This window comes from Heptranchias perlo, chromosome 32 (assembly GCF_035084215.1).
Source record: "Heptranchias perlo isolate sHepPer1 chromosome 32, sHepPer1.hap1, whole genome shotgun sequence".
NCBI classification, from domain to species: domain Eukaryota; kingdom Metazoa; phylum Chordata; class Chondrichthyes; order Hexanchiformes; family Hexanchidae; genus Heptranchias; species Heptranchias perlo.
Window position 1 is genome coordinate 30088121 of NC_090356.1, and position 19645 is coordinate 30107765.

The 19645-nt window shown below is 41.5% G+C and overlaps 1 protein-coding gene across 1 annotated transcript in view; it reads left to right on the top strand.

Moving 5' to 3' along the window:
• hspg2 (heparan sulfate proteoglycan 2) overlaps positions 1-19645 on the top strand; it is a 473886-nt gene that overhangs the window by 300648 nt on the left and 153593 nt on the right. The window contains 1 exon segment of the mRNA XM_067970061.1: positions 16615-16668. Coding sequence (XP_067826162.1) covers positions 16615-16668 — 54 coding nt within the window.

Consider the following 19645-nt stretch of genomic DNA (forward strand, 5'->3'; position numbering starts at 1 on the left):
TGAACTGTAACCCATTTCTGGCAATAATTGGATTTTACTCCTGATACTAAATGGGCGTCAAACAAAATTAGATTCCCACCTTAATTTCAAACTCCTCCATCCCTCCTAAAAGAGGTTTAAAACAAAAACAGTGGTTACACTTACTGCAGGAATCCAATATAATTTATTGGGATTGCACAGTAAGCAGCAAGTGAAATGAACTAGTTAGTTATAGGAAAGGACGCATTTATACAGTTGCCTTATCACATTTCGGAAATGGCTCAAAGCACTTCACGTAAAGAAGAAAGAAAGTTCTGCATTTATATAGTGCCTTTCATGACCTCAGGACATCACAACAGCGCTTTACAGCCAATGAAGTACATTTTGAAGTGTAGTCACTGTTGTAATGTAGGAAATGCAGTAGCCAATTGCGGACAGCGAGGTCCCACAAACAGCAAAGTGATATTGAACCGAAAATCTGTTTGTGATGTTGGTTGAATATTGGCCAGGATACATACAATGAGTTATTTGGAATGAAGTAACTTAGGCAAACATGGCAGCCATTTTACACATAACAAGATGCCACAATCAGCAATGACCACTCCATCTGTTTTTGATGGTGGTCGAGTGAGGAACGTTAAGCCAGGACACCAGCAGCATTCCATATAGCGGCAAGGGATCTTCAATGATCATTTAAACCACTGGAACAAACAGACGAGACCTCCATTTAAACAAAATTCAGCTGTACTGGAGCCTCAGTTTAGATATTGTGCTCAAGCCCTCATAAGGGACTTTAACCCACAACTTCTGCCTCAAAGCTTAATACAAGCTGACTTGCTGGGCCCAATCCTAACAGGTTTCTTTAATGATTAATACAGTTTCAATCGGCATAATCAGAATAGCTCGTGGAGAGGGGCTGTCATGGAGGAATAGTGTTAGATCAATAAAATTTAATTAAGAAAACCAGAGGTACAGTTCCAAGCAAAGATTTTCAAAGGAACTGTTCTCAAAGCCCCGCCATGAAATTTATTACCTTAAAGCTTATTTTTGACAATGTAACCGTGCACTTTCCCCATTCTCCGCTCAGCCAGATGCACAGCGATGCTGAAATGAGCACCACTATTACAATATTAAACCTACTGGAACTTCAGGAACAGCTTTTATTACTGCAGTATATTAATCCAGTACTAAATTAACGGCAGCTTGCTTTCTATATAGGTCTCCTTGTTTACAGGAAGCTCTCAGAGCATTTTATATTGAGGAAGAAAAACAGTGCACAACCACGAAGGAAGGAAATGGAGAGTTAGAGCAAGGGGCCAAGCGCAGTCAGAGGGAGAGGTTTTAAGGAAGTTTTGGAAAACATGGAGGGAAGTGACCAGGCAGAGGGGTGTTGGAAGGAAGTTCCAGGGGACTGGGGTGTAACAGCTGAATAAGCAGCTAACAATACCTAAAATACAATCAGAAAATAAAAAACATTTTGCTTGTACTTTGTCAGCTGTTTATCCTCCTATTTTCTCTCCCCTATCTTGTCATACTTCATTGGCTGTGAAGCATTGTGGGATGTCCTGAGGTCGTGAAAGAGCCATATAAATGCAAGTTCTTTCTTTTCTTCCTTTCTTTCTTTCTTCCTTCTTTCTTTCCTACTTCCTTCTTCAGCCTTCCTACACCTACCATCCATTTTTGAGGTGGGAGGGACTATTTTTAGAAAGGACTTTCATTGACTGAAAACCAGCTTTCTTTGTTGGTTTTCCAGACAATCATAAGCCCTGGTTATGAATAACGACATAATGTCCTTTCCCATCTTCTGGTTCTGTCACCACAGCAACAACAGATGTCGGATAAACTATCCCCTAATACAGGCACATAATGTTAAGCCCTATAATTACTGACACTACTGTTCCCACAGGACAATTTTGCAGAGTCGAACTCGGTCTCAAACTGCTAAACTGATTAAATCGAACCATAAATCCATACAAAATTATAATTTTGCATTAGCCACTGTCGCAAAGATTTCCAGGTAAATTCTTAACGAGCTCCTTAATTGCGAGGTCTGTATCGCACTGGGCAACTGACCGGATCGATCAAGATTTTTTTTTGCCATTTAAACAAAACTAATAAATAGAAGTATAATTAGCTCAGAATTTTTTAGCGCTCTGATTTTACCGCGATTAAAATAAATACAAGGCACGCGTTTATGTAAAACTATCTGAAAAGTCAAGTTTCACTTGCTGTGCACTGTAAAGGACAGGGAATGATCCTGAAATGTATTATTTATGACTTTTATCAGCTGTTTGTTTGAGCCCTTGAACAAAGCAACACTGAGCGACAGATCTAACGGATTGGTGTCAGTACTGAGATGGATGAAGAGTGCCTGCTTTCTGTACAGAGACTCACACAATGAAAACTTGCTGCTTGCTGTGATTTGGGTGCTAATGATTAGTAGCAAAAGATTCAATTAGCTTGATAGGGAATCAACAAAATGAGAATCGGAAGGCCTATCGATGAATACCTGAACATTTAGAGATGGTAATACTGTTTGAAAATTAATTTTATTTTGTGAGTATTACCCAATGTAAAAAGCCCCACACAAAGTATTGAAGTCCGACGGATATATGTTGCGTATCTGTTTGGAACACGGTGAAAGTCACATAAGGGGGTAATTTCAACCTTGCCTGGCGGGGAATGGGTGGGTTTGGGTTGGGCGCCTGTTTTACGTCCTGCCCGATTTTACTCTCCATTGACTTCAGTGTAAAACAAGCGTTCAGTCGGAGCCTACCCTGTTCCCACCGGGCGAGTTTGGTTAAAATTATCCGCACAGTCCAGCAACACTATTCTTTAGGCCCTTGAGATAAGAATCTACATATTTTCCCAATTTAATATGGGTGCCATAAACAGTCCACAGGATATCCGACTGCATTCTAGTGAAGGACTGACACTACATAACTAGTTGTGATTGCCAATCTAGATCTACGACTGGTCATTCGCTGACTATTATTAACTCCCCTGGGAGTTTGAGTCTCATTAAAGATTTCTGTTATATAAAGTGAATGTGTAGCTACTCTGTTACTTAGTTATACCAATGACTATGTTTCACTCTTTCTGGTCAAGGCAAGAATGTTACACAGCTCCCAACCATCGAACAGTAGCTACTTAGGGAGGCTAATTGGATGTTCTTCTCACTATCTCTTTACCAGAGTCCATATAAGGTGAACAGAGAATGAGGAGCCAGCACTGTTGATGTATTCTACCAATACTCAACAAGTTGCATATTGAAGTGATACATGCTCATGGTGTTAGCAGGGGGTTTTGTGTGGAGTTGTATAAAGTATTATGTTCTTGATGTGGGATAATTAGTATCACCAAGGCTTAACAAGAACTGTAACCTAAGTGAAAAATTGAGTTGAAAACTATTCTTTACACAGTGCAACATAATGACACTGTCACTGTCCCAGAGCGATCTCATCGCTAAATGTGAAGAACAAAATAGCAGCAGTAGAAATGACCGACAGTAGCCATTTTTCAGAAGTGTTCTGCCGGAATCTGAAATGGGAGAACATAAGAAGTGGAAGAGATTGCGTTCTGTAGTCAGCGAGGAGATTGTTCTTTCACCACAGCGTTTGAGTCCAGCCAACACGGATTGAATAAAAGTCACCTGTTGCTGATGGCTATAAAGATCTGGAATTCAGTGTGTTGAGATGGTTTTGATTCCCACAGTTTCTTTTGGATAGAAGTCCACCTCACAAAAGAGCCAGAATTGGCAGTCGCTTAGAGCCGGGCGGAGGGAATGGCTGCAAGGGGGCGACTAGTATGGGAAATGGAAGTTTCAATGTGAAGGCTCATTGTTGGGGTTCTTTATTGTACCTTCATTTTGTTCCTAATTCATTCTTCAACTTGCCTAGGAGTACTTGATGCTGATATGTTGCATTCCCCAGCATTCTCCCCACCCAAGTGAACTGGAAGAATTAATGAGGATTTTTATGAAGGAGATTTAATGGCTGTGAGGCAATGGGAGTATAAGCTGTTGATTGACTGAGAAAACATGCAGAATGCAGAAAAGTTTGGATGATTGAAAGAGAGAAATTGACTCTAGTATTAATGGCCAGTTGTATAGCAGGAAAACCAGATTGCCTTACAATTCAGATGACATATGTTTGAGGTCCAAGAGTAGCAATGGTGCCTGGCCTTTGTAGTCTGGGTTTTGAAACTGCCATGAATTGCTAGCTGGCAGTTTTAAATGGCAATGTGGTATATTTTTTAATATTAAATAATAAAACCTTCAATGCAGTCTTAAAATGTGGGAACTGTATTGCCAGTTAAAACCAACAACCAACGGTATTTCAAAACTTTGGCTGGGCTGGTGAAAAACCAGCCAAGTGAGTGATAAAACCAAGATATCTAGAACTCTGTGATAATTAGCTTTGATAGTATTTGGCCAGATCATTGAGAATCGCTTGTAATGATCCTGCAGCATCCATTTCATGAGAAACATGCTAACGATGCTTCTTTTGCACTGTTACAAGTATGGCTCGGGCTACTTTGATCAGGAAGAGACATTGGCAGAGGTTAGTAGTCTAGACCCCACTCTATCCTTCCAACTAAAGGAGGATTCATGGTGGCAATTGGCCACGTGCTGAAAAATAATTGGGAATATCAGGGAGAATATTAGATTGAAATGGTCAATCCTAATAGCCAGCATCCAGTGATGAAAATCATTTAACTAATATCAATTTAAACACATTGAGAATTAGTAGTTGTCTTGGAAAATTTATTTTGCAGCAGAATAGCCCATTACTAAGTCACCTATACTAAGGGTCACATAGAGGATGGGTTAATGTTGTATTATGTTATTCTCTACACAGAAAGCAGGCACTCTTTCAAATGCTGACCGTGCACATTCCTTATAACCAGTCAAATTGGCAGCGAGAAGTCTATTAACAAAAATAATGGAGAGGTTTTTGCTTCCAGCATGTTACAAACTTGAAGAGCTGTGTACAGAGTTCCAAACTTGAACCTTGGCTTCTGAGCCATTTTAAAGGGCTGTGGTCAGGTATTTCTACCTTGCAAACATTTAGAAGATGTTTTATGGAGCAATCCATATAGTAATACCAAAGATAGTCATAGACAACTTGAGTCCTTCACAGCCTTACAAAGAACATTGTCACAATGGCAGGATCTTGATTAAAATCATGATCTTAGCCCATGTTTTTGATCATTCTATTGCAACAGTTCGAAACAGTGTTATACAATCATAGCATATTGCTGCAGTCTTTGCTATTACTAAGTAACTTGCTCTGTGAGCAGTTTAAGGCCTCGTGTTCTGTTTTTCAACCAGAATTTTCTGCTTACAATCGAGAAGTTCCTGATGATGCAAGTGCTTTTTACTGCAGCTGTTACTGGTGTTTAAGTGATACAATGTGAACTACTTAGCTGGAATTACTTCCCTCTCTCCTTCCACCATTGTAGATGGTGAAACAAGTTTTTAAAAAAAGCCATGTAAATCTGTTTTATTGTATTTTGTACAGAAGTAAAGCTTTTGCATATACTAACATGCATGTGTGTGCCTAGCCTTTTATTTTTGTAATCAATGTGCATCTGAGCCTTCAAACCCTGCTATTTATGCATCATTGCTTTTTACCATTTGTTGCATTCATTCACTCACACCTATCGATTTAAGCAATCAGTATCTTATTTTCAACATTGTGCGTATTGATGTAAAAGTTTCACTGTTTTTCTTTCTGTAATTTATCTTGTTGCCTGAAAGCAGGCTTGCACAGACCATTGCAGTGCAGTGCTCTCAATTTCAAGGAACATAGAAGGGATCTCATTCATAAATCACTAAATTATCCCAGATTAGGACAGCATGGTGATCTGCCCATTCACGATGCCCTGTACAAGAAATCATTTGTGCAGATAAAGCATCCCCAAGAATGATCCAGGTGGAAGTTACGGGAAGGAAAGGGGAGTGCTTGGCAAAGACCACAGGAACCTGGTCCCTCCAAATACTATCAAGTCCTCATTCCCTCAACCTCTGCACACAAATAAATAACCTAACATCTAAATTTCAGGTGAGGGGGAGACGTACCATTGAGACATTGCCCCTCGAGATTTTGATGTGACACAGGAGCCATGTCTCCCCGCCCCCACTACATCTAAGGTCTTGTTCTGATTTTGTGTTTCAGCTGTTCTGTTATCTTCAGTTGCATTTTGTTCTGTAGCCAGCACAAGAAAAAAGTTTGTTCAATTTTGTTCTCCTCTGATACGTCATGTTATATATTATAATAATTCTATTGAAAATTCTTTTATCAAAGGTTGTAAGAGTTCTTAACCAATTTTTGCCTTTCTATATAGTTATTTCACATTGATTTCCAGCTTTGGGATGTCTGTTGGTTAAAGCCTGCTACATTGGTAGGTGATACATTGGTCAATAAACTCCAGCTGAATCCTTGTTAGCTTATTGTCACCAGATTCAAGACTTCTACTGCAGGTCTTTTCTAGCGATGATTATTACTAGCAACCAGTGCTAGTGTTCTATCTCAGTTTATGTAAACTATACCAGTAGATCCCCATGGTGGCCTGGGGGCAGTTATGTACTTAGTTGTCAACTTGCCCTGTCGCTTTAAGGCCAAGTGTTCCCTATATGGCCAAAGTGTAGTTCTTCTAAGCTCTCGGTTAAAAAATGATATTTGAGTTATTCAGACACCCTACATATTTATAAGACCCCCATTGTTATTCTGTGATTCACCGTGACCAGCGATAAGGGAGATCTGCTGATATAATAGTGGTGTGAGTGTACACATTTCTTGGCTATCATGTTTCAGGTGTCGCATGTAAGCACAGGCAAATTTGAACAAATTTCTCGCAGCTGATTGACCCATATGCTGATTCCTTCCAACAATAGTGACAAGAAAAGAGAAAGAAGGCCAATCATTTGGAAAGCAGATGCTCATCCTAGGTTCTGACATACAGCTTCAAGGGAAAACGTTAAAAATGCTTCTGAGCTGCAGCCTGAAATTGACATGGAGGTTCCAATTTCAAAGTTTCCTGAGCAAATAATTACGCTCTGAATGTCCTTTAAGCCTATGTTTACTTTACAATTAGATCTTGGAGGGACACAATTCTACCTTAGAATAATACTCCTTATAAGACAGTTATGTCGTTAAAACCGCACATCATCTGACTTACAATGAGCAACACTACCAGAGGTCCATTATTTATATAACATGGATAATTGTCTCTTCCACACTCTCAACCAGATCTTACTGTGAATACTTAAAATGGTGACGGTAATCGAAGAGTGCATTTACACATGGAGTTTAGTATTACAATAAAAGGCTTTCCCCTTTACTGATGTTGGAGTGTAAAGAGAGATTTAGATCAATGATCTAAAGCCAGATCAAAATTGGAACAGGAAAGTGAAACCCTGAGCAGCTGTGGGTTTTAAACCTTGAAATGCAAATCTCTAACCACAGTATAAACACAGTCTTCAGATTAGGTTCAAACATTTCTCTCCTATTATATGGTGTCTTATGATGTCAGTACACCACAGTGCTTGAAAACCAACTTTGGAAAGAACAATTGACAACAGGTTTACATTAGTCACTCTGGTTCTTCAAACCCATAGCAAATGAGAAAACAGTTTACTATCTGTTCACTGTGAACAGGTTAAATGGACCTTAGGAAGTTAGGATGGCAGTGTTGATACTTCATGTAATAAACCATAAAACAGCAAGACCTCCAGATCAAATGTAAAACCAAGCTCTGATCAGACTATTCTCAGGAATGGACTGAATCTAAACCATGCTTTTTATTTACACTGTGGTGTCCAGGGAAATGATATCTGGGTTCTCCAGGATTTAAATAACCTCTAGGTCTCTCCCTAAAGTGAAAATAGTATGTGACATTGATGAGCACCAGAATGTCTTGATAGGAGCTTCAACTCATACCTGGCCCTACTGGTCAATACAGCATGAACTAAAGACCCAGCACCTGCCATTCCAGATCAAATAGTGGACCTCTTTGGCAATTCTCAGCATCCTTTTCTAAGCTTCACTTTTTGCAAAAGTGAATCTCATCTCATAACCCTCCTCCCATGTCTTAAACAGAAGTGTTTTGCTAAGAGTTTCTTAAGTCATGCAACACTTTTTTTTTAAAAAAACACATCCAACTTTGGTGAGAGGAGCAGGAATTTTACAAGCTTTATCCTTCAGGTTCCAGTTATATTTGCATAGCCTCAAACCTGATGCTTTATATCCTCAGCAATTCAGCTTTGACAGGACTCTATTCTGGAACTTGTGGACCCACTCATATTCACCGGCTGCCCAGGTTTCACTCACTCCTCCACTCACCATGTGGCCACCACTAATGCTGTTTGAGAGAAAGAATGGCCTTCAAAATAGTTTTTGCTTTAGTTAAACATAGGTTCGTCTGATATTCTGTGTACAGACAAAGCACAGTAAATCATTCATCCTGGGAAAGACCCTCCTGACTCCAGGAAAAGAATCCAAGAAATTGGATACCTGGACAAAGGGTGTCTTGTCCAAGCCACACTCGAATGGACGATCGTTCCTCATCAACCCAATTGGGTTATCTTCATGCACAAGCAAGTGGTTTAAATTCAAGGACAACTTTAGTGCTAACATAGACAACCTAATACAAGCCACAAAACTCTTGCAACAATCTGTAAATCATTCCCTCCAAATGAGAGTCCAGACTCAAGTTCAGGGAATTCTGAGGATACAAACTTGTACAGGCATGCCGAGCTTAGAATTTTCAGGTTTCCTGGCATAATGCAAGCAAAGTTTGTAGAAATCTCCTTCACAAAGACATATCTGTTTAAGAAATTCTTGGGACAATGTTGGAGAATTTCAAGAAACATTAGTAAAGCCTTGGAATAAAAGCAGAAAATGCTGGAGAAGCTCAGCAAGTCAGGCAGCATCTGTGGAGAAAGAAACAGAGTTAACGTTTCAGGTCGAAGACCTTTCGTCAGAACTGGAAGATGTTAAAGAGTTAAAAGTTTTTAAACAAGAACAGAGCTGGGAAAGGTGGGGAGGGAGGGGAGGGAAGAACAAAAGAGAAGGTTTATCATAGGGTAGAGGGCAAGAGAGATTAAATGACAAAAGGGATGATGGTGCAAGGCAAGGAAGATGGTAATGGGTCAGGTTAAGAAACAAAAGATTGATCAGGAGGAGCTGTAAATGGCAGCAGCAGAACCATTACCAGCACCTGCTGACCGAAAAAAATGGGAGCAGTGGTTATGATCTGAAATTATTGAAATGAATGTTGAATCCAGAAGGTTGTAAATTGCCTAATTGAAAGATGAGGTACCATTCCTCGAGCTTACGCTGCACGTCATTGGAACAGTGTAAGAGGCCGAGGTCAGAGTAGGAGTGGTAAGGGGAAAGCCCTGGTATGGCTTGTAAGGTAGTTCACCTTGCAGCTATAGAGAGGTGTATAAGCAAACAAAGGGGAGGAGACATATTCCTGAATTTTCAGGAATTATCGGATCACTACCCTTTCTGCTAAACACTTTGCAGGTGCAGAATGTCACACTCTTGAGCAGTGGCGGAGGGGGGATCGGGGAGGGTCCAACCATGTTGGTGAATTCCATTATGACTCACCTAGTCTTTGGCAGATAGATGTTGACAACCTTTTGGATCGAAAGGTTGTCAAGATTTTGTTATTTTCTTGCATGAATTTCTGCTTTGGAAGGTCTCCATTTCTAAGGCGGAAAGGTTTCTGTGTGCCTCTGCAGTCGCATTCTTTCACACGTAGAACCATTTCCAAGATCTGATTGGAGGACACAGCATTTTTGTCCTGGTGATTTCATTGTGGCTGAGGAAGGCTTGGTTCTTGGACCAAGTAGAACTAAGCTTTGACCTAGCTGATGCAGTTCTTGAAAGGCAAGGCCTTTTGTCATCAATGAGATGAGAGATTTGGCACAGCCTTGATGACTTGGCTCTTAAGCAGTTTATCAGTAATGCCTTTTTTCCCTTTGTATACCTTATTAGTATCATGGAAAGCATCCACTTAAAAAACTACCATGAATCATAGAATCATAGAAGTTACAACATGGAAACAGGCCCTTCGGCCCAACATGTCCATGTCGCCCAGTTTATACCACTAAGCTAGTCCCAATTGCCTGCACTTGGCCCATATCCCTCGATACCCATCTTCCCCATGTAACTGTCCAAATGCTTTTTAAAAGACAAAATTGTACCCGCCTCTACTACTGCCTCTGGCAGCTCGTTCCAGACACTCACCACCCTTTGAGTGAAAAAATTGCCCCTCTGGATCCTTTTGTATCTCTCCCCTCTCACCTTAAATCTATGCCCCCTCGTTATAGACTCCCCTACCTTTGGGAAAAGATTTTGACTATCGACCTTATCTATGCCCCTCATTATTTTATAGACTTCTATAAGATCACCCCTTAACCTCCTACTCTCCAGGGAATAAAGTCCCAGTCTGTCTAACCTCTCCCTGTAAGTCAAACCATCAAGTCCCGGTAGCATCCTAGTAAATCTTTTCTGCACTCTTTCTAGTTTAATAATATCCTTTCTATAATAGGGTGACCAGAACTGTACACAGTACTCCAAGTGTGGCCTCACCAATGCCCTGTACAACTTCAACAAGACATCCCAACTCCTGCATTCAATGTTCTGACCAATGAAACCAAGCATGCTGAATGCCTTCTTCACCACCCTATCCACCTGTGACTCCACTTTCAAGGAGCTATGAATCTGTACTCCTAGATCTCTTTGTTCTATAACTCTCCCCAACGCCCTACCATTAACGGAGTAGGTCCTGGCCCGATTCGATCTACCAAAATGCATCACCTCACATTTATCTAAATTAAACTCCATCTGCCATTCATCGGCCCACTGGCCCAATTTATCAAGATCCCGTTGCAATCCTAGATAACCTTCTTCACTGTCCACAATGCCACCAATCTTGGTGTCATCTGCAAACTTACTAACCATGCCTCCTAAATTCTCATCCAAATCATTAATATAAATAACAAATAACAGCGGACCCAGCACCGATCCCTGAGGCACACCGCTGGACACAGGCATCCAGTTTGAAAAACAACCCTCGACAAACACCCTCTGTCTTCTGTCGTCAAGCCAATTTTGTATCCAATTGGCTACCTCACCTTGGATCCCATGAGATTTAACCTTATGTAACAACCTACCATGCGGTACTTTGTCAAATGCTTTGCTGAAGTCCATGTAGACCACGTCTACTGCACAGCCCTCATCTATCTTCTTGGTTACCCCTTCAAAAAACTCAATCAAATTCGTGAGACATGATTTTCCTCTCACAAAACCATGCTGACTGTTCCTAATTAGTCCCTGCCTCTCCAAAGGTGTCCGGTAAATAAAATATGTTCACATAATCTTGAATATGTGACAACTTAAATTTTACAAGCTCTTTTATAATCCATTTGGTCTTGAGGTTTTTTTCAATGACTTTACTTTCTCTTTTTTGTGCTTATAGCGATTGTGAGCTTCAAACTGAACTGGGTCTACCATTTGTTATTTGGTATTCAGAAAGGCTATTTTGGACATTTTTTCCTAAAATTTCCTTTTTTTCCCTCAGGAAATGATGGTACCAAAATTATACCCATCACCACGTTGTCCCATTTTGATGAAAGCATCACCTTGTTGACTTTCCTTATTGGTAGAACTAAGGATACTCACCGGTCTAGGCTAGTCTTCTGTTTTGGGAAGAAAACCCTTTACTAAGCCCAGTAAGGCCAGATGGGTAGCAGGACATACTTTCTTGTTTGGTTTTGTTTTGTGTTCCACCAGAAAAAGTTGAGGACTTAAGTTAGTGCCACATCTCGTTATATTTAAGTAGTTTCTCAAAACTACTTGCAATGCTATTAGGAGCCATTTTTGTCCTGACCAGACACTTCAAAAGAAGTATCTTGACACTATAAGCTGGCCTTGAAATTAATCCGTGGAGCTTATCTCCGTTTTGTAGGATGACTGGGGATCAAATGTGACTGCTAATGGTTGGAGAATTCCACAACTGGGTTACTGCAGTTAAAGAAGATTGTGCACTTTATGGCTGCTGTTAGTATTGTTATTATGTGATAAGGCCAACAGACAGAAGAAATTCAAAAGGGGTTGGTGTTGGGAGCAGACAATCTAAATAGTTCTGTGTATTCCTATCCTGTGACCGAGTGCTCTAATGGAGAAGTGAAGAAATTCCCTAACTAGTTTGAGTGACGAGCAGGTCAGTCAGTTTCAGTGGAGAGAATACTCGATGTTTTGGGCTAGTACCTTTCTTCACAACTGTTCTGAAGAAGGGATGAGCCCATAATTTTTTTTTAAATTCGTTCATGGGATGTGGACGTCGCTGGCGAGGCCGGCATTTATTGCCCATCCCTAATTGCCCTTGAGAAGGTGGTGGTGAGCCGCCTTGAACCGCTGCAGTCCGTGTGGTGAAGGTTCTCCCACAGTGCTGTTAGGAAGGGAGTTCCAGGATTTTGACCCAGCGACGATGAAGGAACGGTGATATATTTCCAAGTCGGGATGGTGTGTGACTTGGAGGGGAACGTGCAGGTGGTGTTGTTCCCATGTGCCTGCTGCTCTTGTCCTTCTAGGTGGTAGAGGTCGCGGGTTTGGGAGGTGCTGTCGAAGAAGCCTTGGCGAGTTGCTGCAGTGCATCCTGTGGATGGTACACACTGCAGCCACTGTGCGTCGGTGGTGAAGGGAGTTAATGTTTAGGGTGGTGGATGGGGTGCCAATCAAGCGGACTGCTTTGTCCTGGATGGTGTTGAGCTTCTTGAGTGTTGTTGGAGCTGCACTCATCCAGGCAAGTGGAGAGTATTCCATCACACTCCTGACTTGTGCCTTGTAGATGATGGAAAGGCTTTGGGGAGTCGGGAGGTGAGTTACTCGCCGCAGAATACCCAGCCTCTGACCTGTTCTTGTAGCCACAGTATTTATATGGCTGGTCCGGTTAAGTTTCTGGTCAATGGTGACCCCCAGGATGTTGATGGTGGGGGATTCGGCGATGGTAATGCCGTTGAATGTCAAGGGGAGGTGGTTAAACTCTCTCTTGTTGGAGATGGTCATTGCCTGGCACTTGTCTGGCGCGAATGTTACTTGCCACTTATCAGCCCAATCCTGGATGTTGTCCAGGTCTTGCTGCATGCAGGCTCGGACTGCTTCATTATCTGAGGAGTTGCGAATGGAACTGAACACTGTGCAATCATCAACGAACATCCCCATTTCTGACCTTATGATGGAGGGAAGGTCATTGATGAAGCAGCTGAAGATGGTTGGGCCTAGGACACTGCCCTGAGGAACTCCTGCAGCAATGTTCTGGGGCTGAGATGATTGGCCTCCAACAACCACTACCATCTTCCTTTGTGCTAGGTATGACTCCAGCCACTGGAGAGTTTTCCCCCTGATTCCCATTGACTTCAATTTTACTAGGGCTCCTTGGTGCCACACTCGGTCAAATGCTGCCTTGATGTCAAGGGCAGTCACTCTCACCTCACTTCTGGAATTCAGCTCTTTTGTCCATGTTTGGACCAAGGCTGTAATGAGGTCTGGAGCCGAGTGGTCCTGGCAGAACCCAAACTGAGCATCGGTGAGCAGGTTATTGGTGAGTAAGTGCCGCTTGATAGCACTGTCGACGACACCTTCCATCACTTTGCTGATGATTGAGAGTAGACTGATGGGCGGTAATTGGCCCCTCTCTTCTGCTCTCCACAGATGCTGACTGACCTACTGAGTGTCTTTAGAATTCTCAGTTTTTGTTTCAGTGGGTCTGACTAGAAAGTGTGGGTTATAATGCAGGATTAGTAGTCTGAAGATTGTGTTGTAGTTCAGAGAGAATTTCTTGGAGATTTACCTGTGGTCTTGTTCAGTAGGTTGAGTAGGTTGGAAAGTCCATAATAAGGGCAGATTTTACTTGGTTAGTGGGGAGGATATGATTCAAGGGCAGAATGGCCTTTCCTAATCCTTGTATAAACTAAAATGGAAGAGCAATAATGGCTTAAGTTACAAACAAGTCAGATGCTTTTGTAAATTGTTCTTGGTTCTTCCATTAATGAAGTGTCTGCTGTTTCTAGTTCACAGTGATATTTCATCTCTATCCTTTTGCAGTTTTTTTAAGCTAACTGATCTTGCAATGATCTTTTCAACTGACATTGCGAATGTGCTATTATAAGCCAATCATTTTCTTGCTTTTGTTGCCTCTACTTAATTTTCTTTGCTGTTCTGGGTCCTCTTTCTGTAGTTTGTGTTGCAGCATTTTTGATATCCAACTCTAACCGCCTTTGCACCATGGGTCTTTCCTTGTCTTCATACTTCCATACCCCCATACCCTCCTTGTGACTGTTCTTTGCTTCAGGTCCTCTAGTCTCTCCCTGCTACCCCCTCCAGTTCCTCTAGTTTCTCCCTGTTCTTCAGTTCCTCTCTCCCTCTTCTCTCCTCCAGTTTCTGCTGCTCAGCCTCTCACTGCTTCTGCTTTTCAGCAGACGTTCTGTGCCTTTCTCTCCCTTCTCCGACTCTGTACTCCTTCTGATTGCCCTGGCCTTTAGAGGGTCACTAATTTTGTGCATTTATCCCAACATTGGATAAATCCTGATATCCACAAACCGGACCTTGCACCTAGAACTGTGCTCGATGTTGCTGGGCTTTCATTGGACCCGACTGCATTTTGAGGGTGTGCGTGTCCCCTTAATGAAAGGCATACCTTTAATTGGAAAGTTGAAGGTGCCGGTTATACGTAGTTACAGAGAGTGTATAGGTTCTCTGAACCAGTTTGCCATTTTTCTTCAAGCACTTACAATTTTCCTTCAACTCCTAGATTCTTTTGCTTGGGAAGTACAGTGGATCCTATCAAGGTGAACTCGTATAGTAAAAGTCCATTTATATGAAAAAAAGTCACTGTTCCAATGAATTTATGTAACTCTGAGACAGCATTCCTTGACCGTAACATCCTTACACACTTAGAATGTTTACTGCATAAGTAGACGTGAAATGTACCTCATTAATCATAAGAACTGGTGCTTCAGAATTTTTTTAAATGTTCATGGGATGTGGGCAACACGGACGAGCCTCTATTTATTGTCCATCTCTAGTTGTCCTGAGGGTAATTAAGAGTCAACCATGTAGTATGTCGGTGGGGATGGCAGTTGGGTTTTTATGACGATGCGACAGCTTTCATGGTCATTTACTGGTGTCAGCCCACAAATCACATTTTTTTGAATTCAGTTTCACAATTTGGCATGGTGAGATTTGAACCCAGGACCTCTGCTAGTCCAGTACTGTAACCACTAGGATACTGTACCCATACAAATCATTTAATTTTGATCTGAACAGTAACTGGTTCTCTTAGTTGCCCTTTCAAAACCATTGTTAATTGGAACTAGCCTTGCAAATTATGCAGTTATTTTGAGGTAACCCTCGGGACTAAAATGTATACTTGGTCTTTGAATAAATGGGACAAACTGATTGAACTTCTTGATACTTTCAACATTTCTTGAAAAGAAGCATTACTGGACAATTAGTTAACCCCTGATACAGTGAAATTCTGTCCTGATAAAAAAGATTCAGTATCTTACATCCTGATTGTAAGTACAAATCCCTTTGGTGAATTAACCAATCTATGTATTTTAGTTCCAGACGGTTTGCAGGATGACTGAGCTTGCTCACCCTCTTGTTTTTTGTGATGTCTGATCATTCGGATTCTGTTGCAAGTGAAGATAACAAAGAGATCTAGGAGTACAGGTTCATTGCTCCTTGAAAGTGGAGTCACAGGTGGATAGGGTGGTGAAGAAGGCATTCAGCATGCTTGGTTTCATTGGTCAGAACATTGAATACAGGAGTTGGGATGTCTTATTGAAGTTGTACAAGACATTAGTAAGGCCACACTTGGAATACTGTGTACAGTTCTGGTCACCCTATTATATAAAGGATATTATTAAACTAGAAAGAGTGCAGAAAAGATTTACTAGGATGCTACCGGGACTTGGTGGTTTGACTTATAGGGAGAGGTTGGATAGACTGAGACTTTTTTCCCTGGAGAGTAGGAGGTTTAGGGGTGATCTTATAGAAGTCTATAAAATAATGAGGGGCATAGATAAGGTCGATAGTCAAAATCTTTTCCCAAAGGTAGGGGAGTCTATAACGAGGGGGCATAGATTTAAGGTGAGAGGGGAGAGATACAAAAGGGTCCAGAGGGGCAATTTTTTCACTCAAAGGGTGGTGAGTGTCTGGAACGAGCTGCCAGAGGCAGTAGTAGAGGCGGGTACAATTTTGTCTTTTAAAAAGCATTTGGACAGTTACATGGGTAAGATGGGTATAGAGGGATATGGGCCAAGTGCAGGCAATTGGGACTAGCTTAGTGGTATAAACTGGGCGACATGGACATGTTGGGCCGAAGGGCCTGTTTCCATGTTGTAAACTTCTATGATTCTATATTAGGTTCTTAGCATGACAACACCCTCAACATGATCATTGCAGGGGTTCCAGGGTCTGAATCAAGCTGTGCACTTTTTTTAAAATTTGGCTACAGGTCTTCCACTACCAATTGAAGAATGGGGTATGTTTGTCCTCACTGCATGTTCCGGGTACTTACTCGCTAGATATTTAATCTGACATGTTAACTCCACAGCTACGTCACAGGTCCATTTTCAGGCATTTGAAACACTAGAAGGGAACAGACTATGTAAGTTGGCATGGTGTGATGTTGATGTATCCTATTTTGCTGGAATCTTTCTCTCTCGGTTTCTCATTTACATACCTACCTTCAATGTTCCCTTACAAAAGTTATTACAGTGTTGGCATACATTCTTCATAAGCCAAGCAGGGGAACGTTTAAAGGATGACCAGGGCCAATGGCAAGTTTAAATGGCATTTGGTGCCACAGTGAATTCTGTCATCTCCCTCACCCAATATAAAAATATATTTTTTAAAAAGCCGTGTAAGACCTTTCACCTCATTCTCGCCCTTTCTCCATCTGTGAATATGCAGTTTCTTTGTTCCGCCATACCTCCTTGTGAACGCATAAAGTAATGGTACTTTCATCCATTCCTAGTAGGCCCTGTCCCTTTTTAGCAGGTGAGCGAGCACTATTCTGCTTGAGAAGGCATCACTGTGTTTTGGGGGATGAGTTTTTTCGCTGTTTGGTTCCATCAAGGTGAAGAGATAAAGTACATGTATTTAAAAAGAACCATTCCAAAAATAGCAGCCCCTTGTCACCCAATCCTCCCTGTATTTTCAAATGGAGTGTGTACGCCAACATTAGTCCTCGATCACAGATGCAATTGAGATGTCTGATTGGGTTCATTTAATTCACACACATTGTGTCTTTGTAGAATTATTTTTTTTTAAAAGTGCATGCAGACAGAAGACTGGACAATTTTCTTGTGATCTATTTCTAGCATGTTTTCCCCAAAGTTTTGTGCATGAACCTGGCTGAATCATTCATTTGCTTTAATATCAGACCCCGTATTGGGTCAGCATGCGATGACATTTTTATGCACATCTGATTCGTCAATCTGCTTTATTGTCAATTGATGGCAATTTCTAATGTTATAATTTTTTAATATTTGTTCTCGGGATGTGAGTGATGTTGGCAAGGCTGTATTTATCGACTATGGGGAACGCCATTCTGCACCCCAAGCCACCGAGCGCCGTCCTGCACCCCAAGCCACCGAGCGCCGTCCTGCACCCCAAGCCACCGAGCGCCGTCCTGCACCCCAAGCCACCGAGCGCCGTCCTGCACCCCAAGCCACCGAGCGCCGTCCTGCACCCCAAGCCACCGAGCGCCGTCCTGCACCCCAAGCCACCGAGCGCCGTCCTGCACCCCAAGCCACCGAGCGCCGTCCTGCACCCCAAGCCACCGAACATAATTTCAATAACAGTGGGATTTATAATAATTCCGTAACACTTTTTTTTGAGGAAGTGACAGCACAAGTTAAATTATTATAGGAGAGTAAGATAGCACGTTTTCAGAAGGGGAGATTTTGCCTGATCAATAGATTTATACCGGTGAAAGGCAAATTTAAGACTGAATTTCATCAACAATACAAAAAAATCATTTTAAAAAGGCTAATCAAATGTCCACCCCAGTCCATCACCGGCATCTCCACATCATAATCAAATGTAGGTATGGTTTAACCAGAGCTTTATATAACTGTAGCAAAACTTCCACCCCTTTGTATTCCAGGAATATATAGGAGTGGAAGTTATGCTACGGTTGTATAGTGCTCTGGTTGAACCACATCTGGAATATGGTGTTCAATTCTGGGCACCGCACCTCAGGAGGGATATATTGGCTTTGGAGGGGGTGCAGCGCAAATTCACCAGCATGATACCGGGGTTCAAAGGTTTAAATTATGAGGACAGGTTGCATTGACTAGGCTTCTATTCCCTTGGATATAGAAGATTAAGGGGTGATCTAACTGAGGTGTTTAAAATGATTACGATAGGGTCGATAGAGAGAAACTGTTTCCTCTGATGGGAGAGCCCAGAAAAGGGGGCATAACCTTAAAATTAGAGCTAGGTCGTTCCGGGGTGATGTCAGGAAGCACTTCTTCACACAAAGGATAGTGGAAATCTGGAACACTCTCCACCCAAAAAGCTGTTGAGTCTGGGGGGTCAATTGAAAATTTCAAGACTGAGATTGACAGATATTTGTTAGGTAAGAGCATTAAGGGATATGGAACCAAGGCAGGTAAATGGAGTTGGGATACACATCAGCCATGATCTAATTGAATGGCGAAGCAGGTTTGAGGGGCTGAATGGCCTACTCCTGTTGCTATGTTCCCAACAATGGAAAACACGTTCCATTTTTTTAAAACTTTGAAATGAAAATATATTTCAATTTACCCAATTTTTTTTTCAACAGCAAGGCTTTTATAGGTATTGCAACTAAAGTACAATATTCCCAATCATCTTTCTGCTATATTGGATTCGGCACAGTTTTCTAAATCTGCGTCCCGTTGATGTCAGTGAATCTGCTCCGTTTCTCTCCTCATCACTATCAACATCAAACAAAGCCCCTCAAAATGTCTAATCTTAGTGTCTGGCTCCAAAGATACCCTTTAGATTAAGGTAAATTTAAAATAGTTACAGAAACTAAACCTGTGACTTCTGGGAACAGTCTGCCTGTGGGAGAATTGGGTGAGAACTCAAAGCCATGCTGATTGAAGAGAGTTAACTCGTACTGCTGACTGTTCTCACTTTTCATTGCATCCATCAGCATAAATAACAAAAACTGACTCCTCGCACTATTGCCATAACGCTTTCAAAAAGCTGGCTGTAATCGCAGGCCCTTTTGCCAGAATTCTGAATTATCTCCCCTTACTTTACACAATGTTATTGTTTGAACTCGTCTGCTGCCGAGCTGGCACAGAAAGTGCAAAACCGGCTTAATGGCTTTGTTGAGACTGTCAGTTTGCATCAGCATTGTCGGGTCAGACCATCAGTGTGGTACTGCTAGGAAGTTCTTCATCCAAAACCACTTTGTTATCATTTTTTTACTTTGATTCATTGTGAATGGCTAAACTTTGTTTAATTTTTGCTCATTAACTGTCATTTTTATCATAAAGGGGACTTGTCCAAATGACAGAAATTCTTGAAAGTTGCTTTAGTTCTCAGATAGCTTTTATTTCTTGACTTTTTACATATTCTTTAAGGTT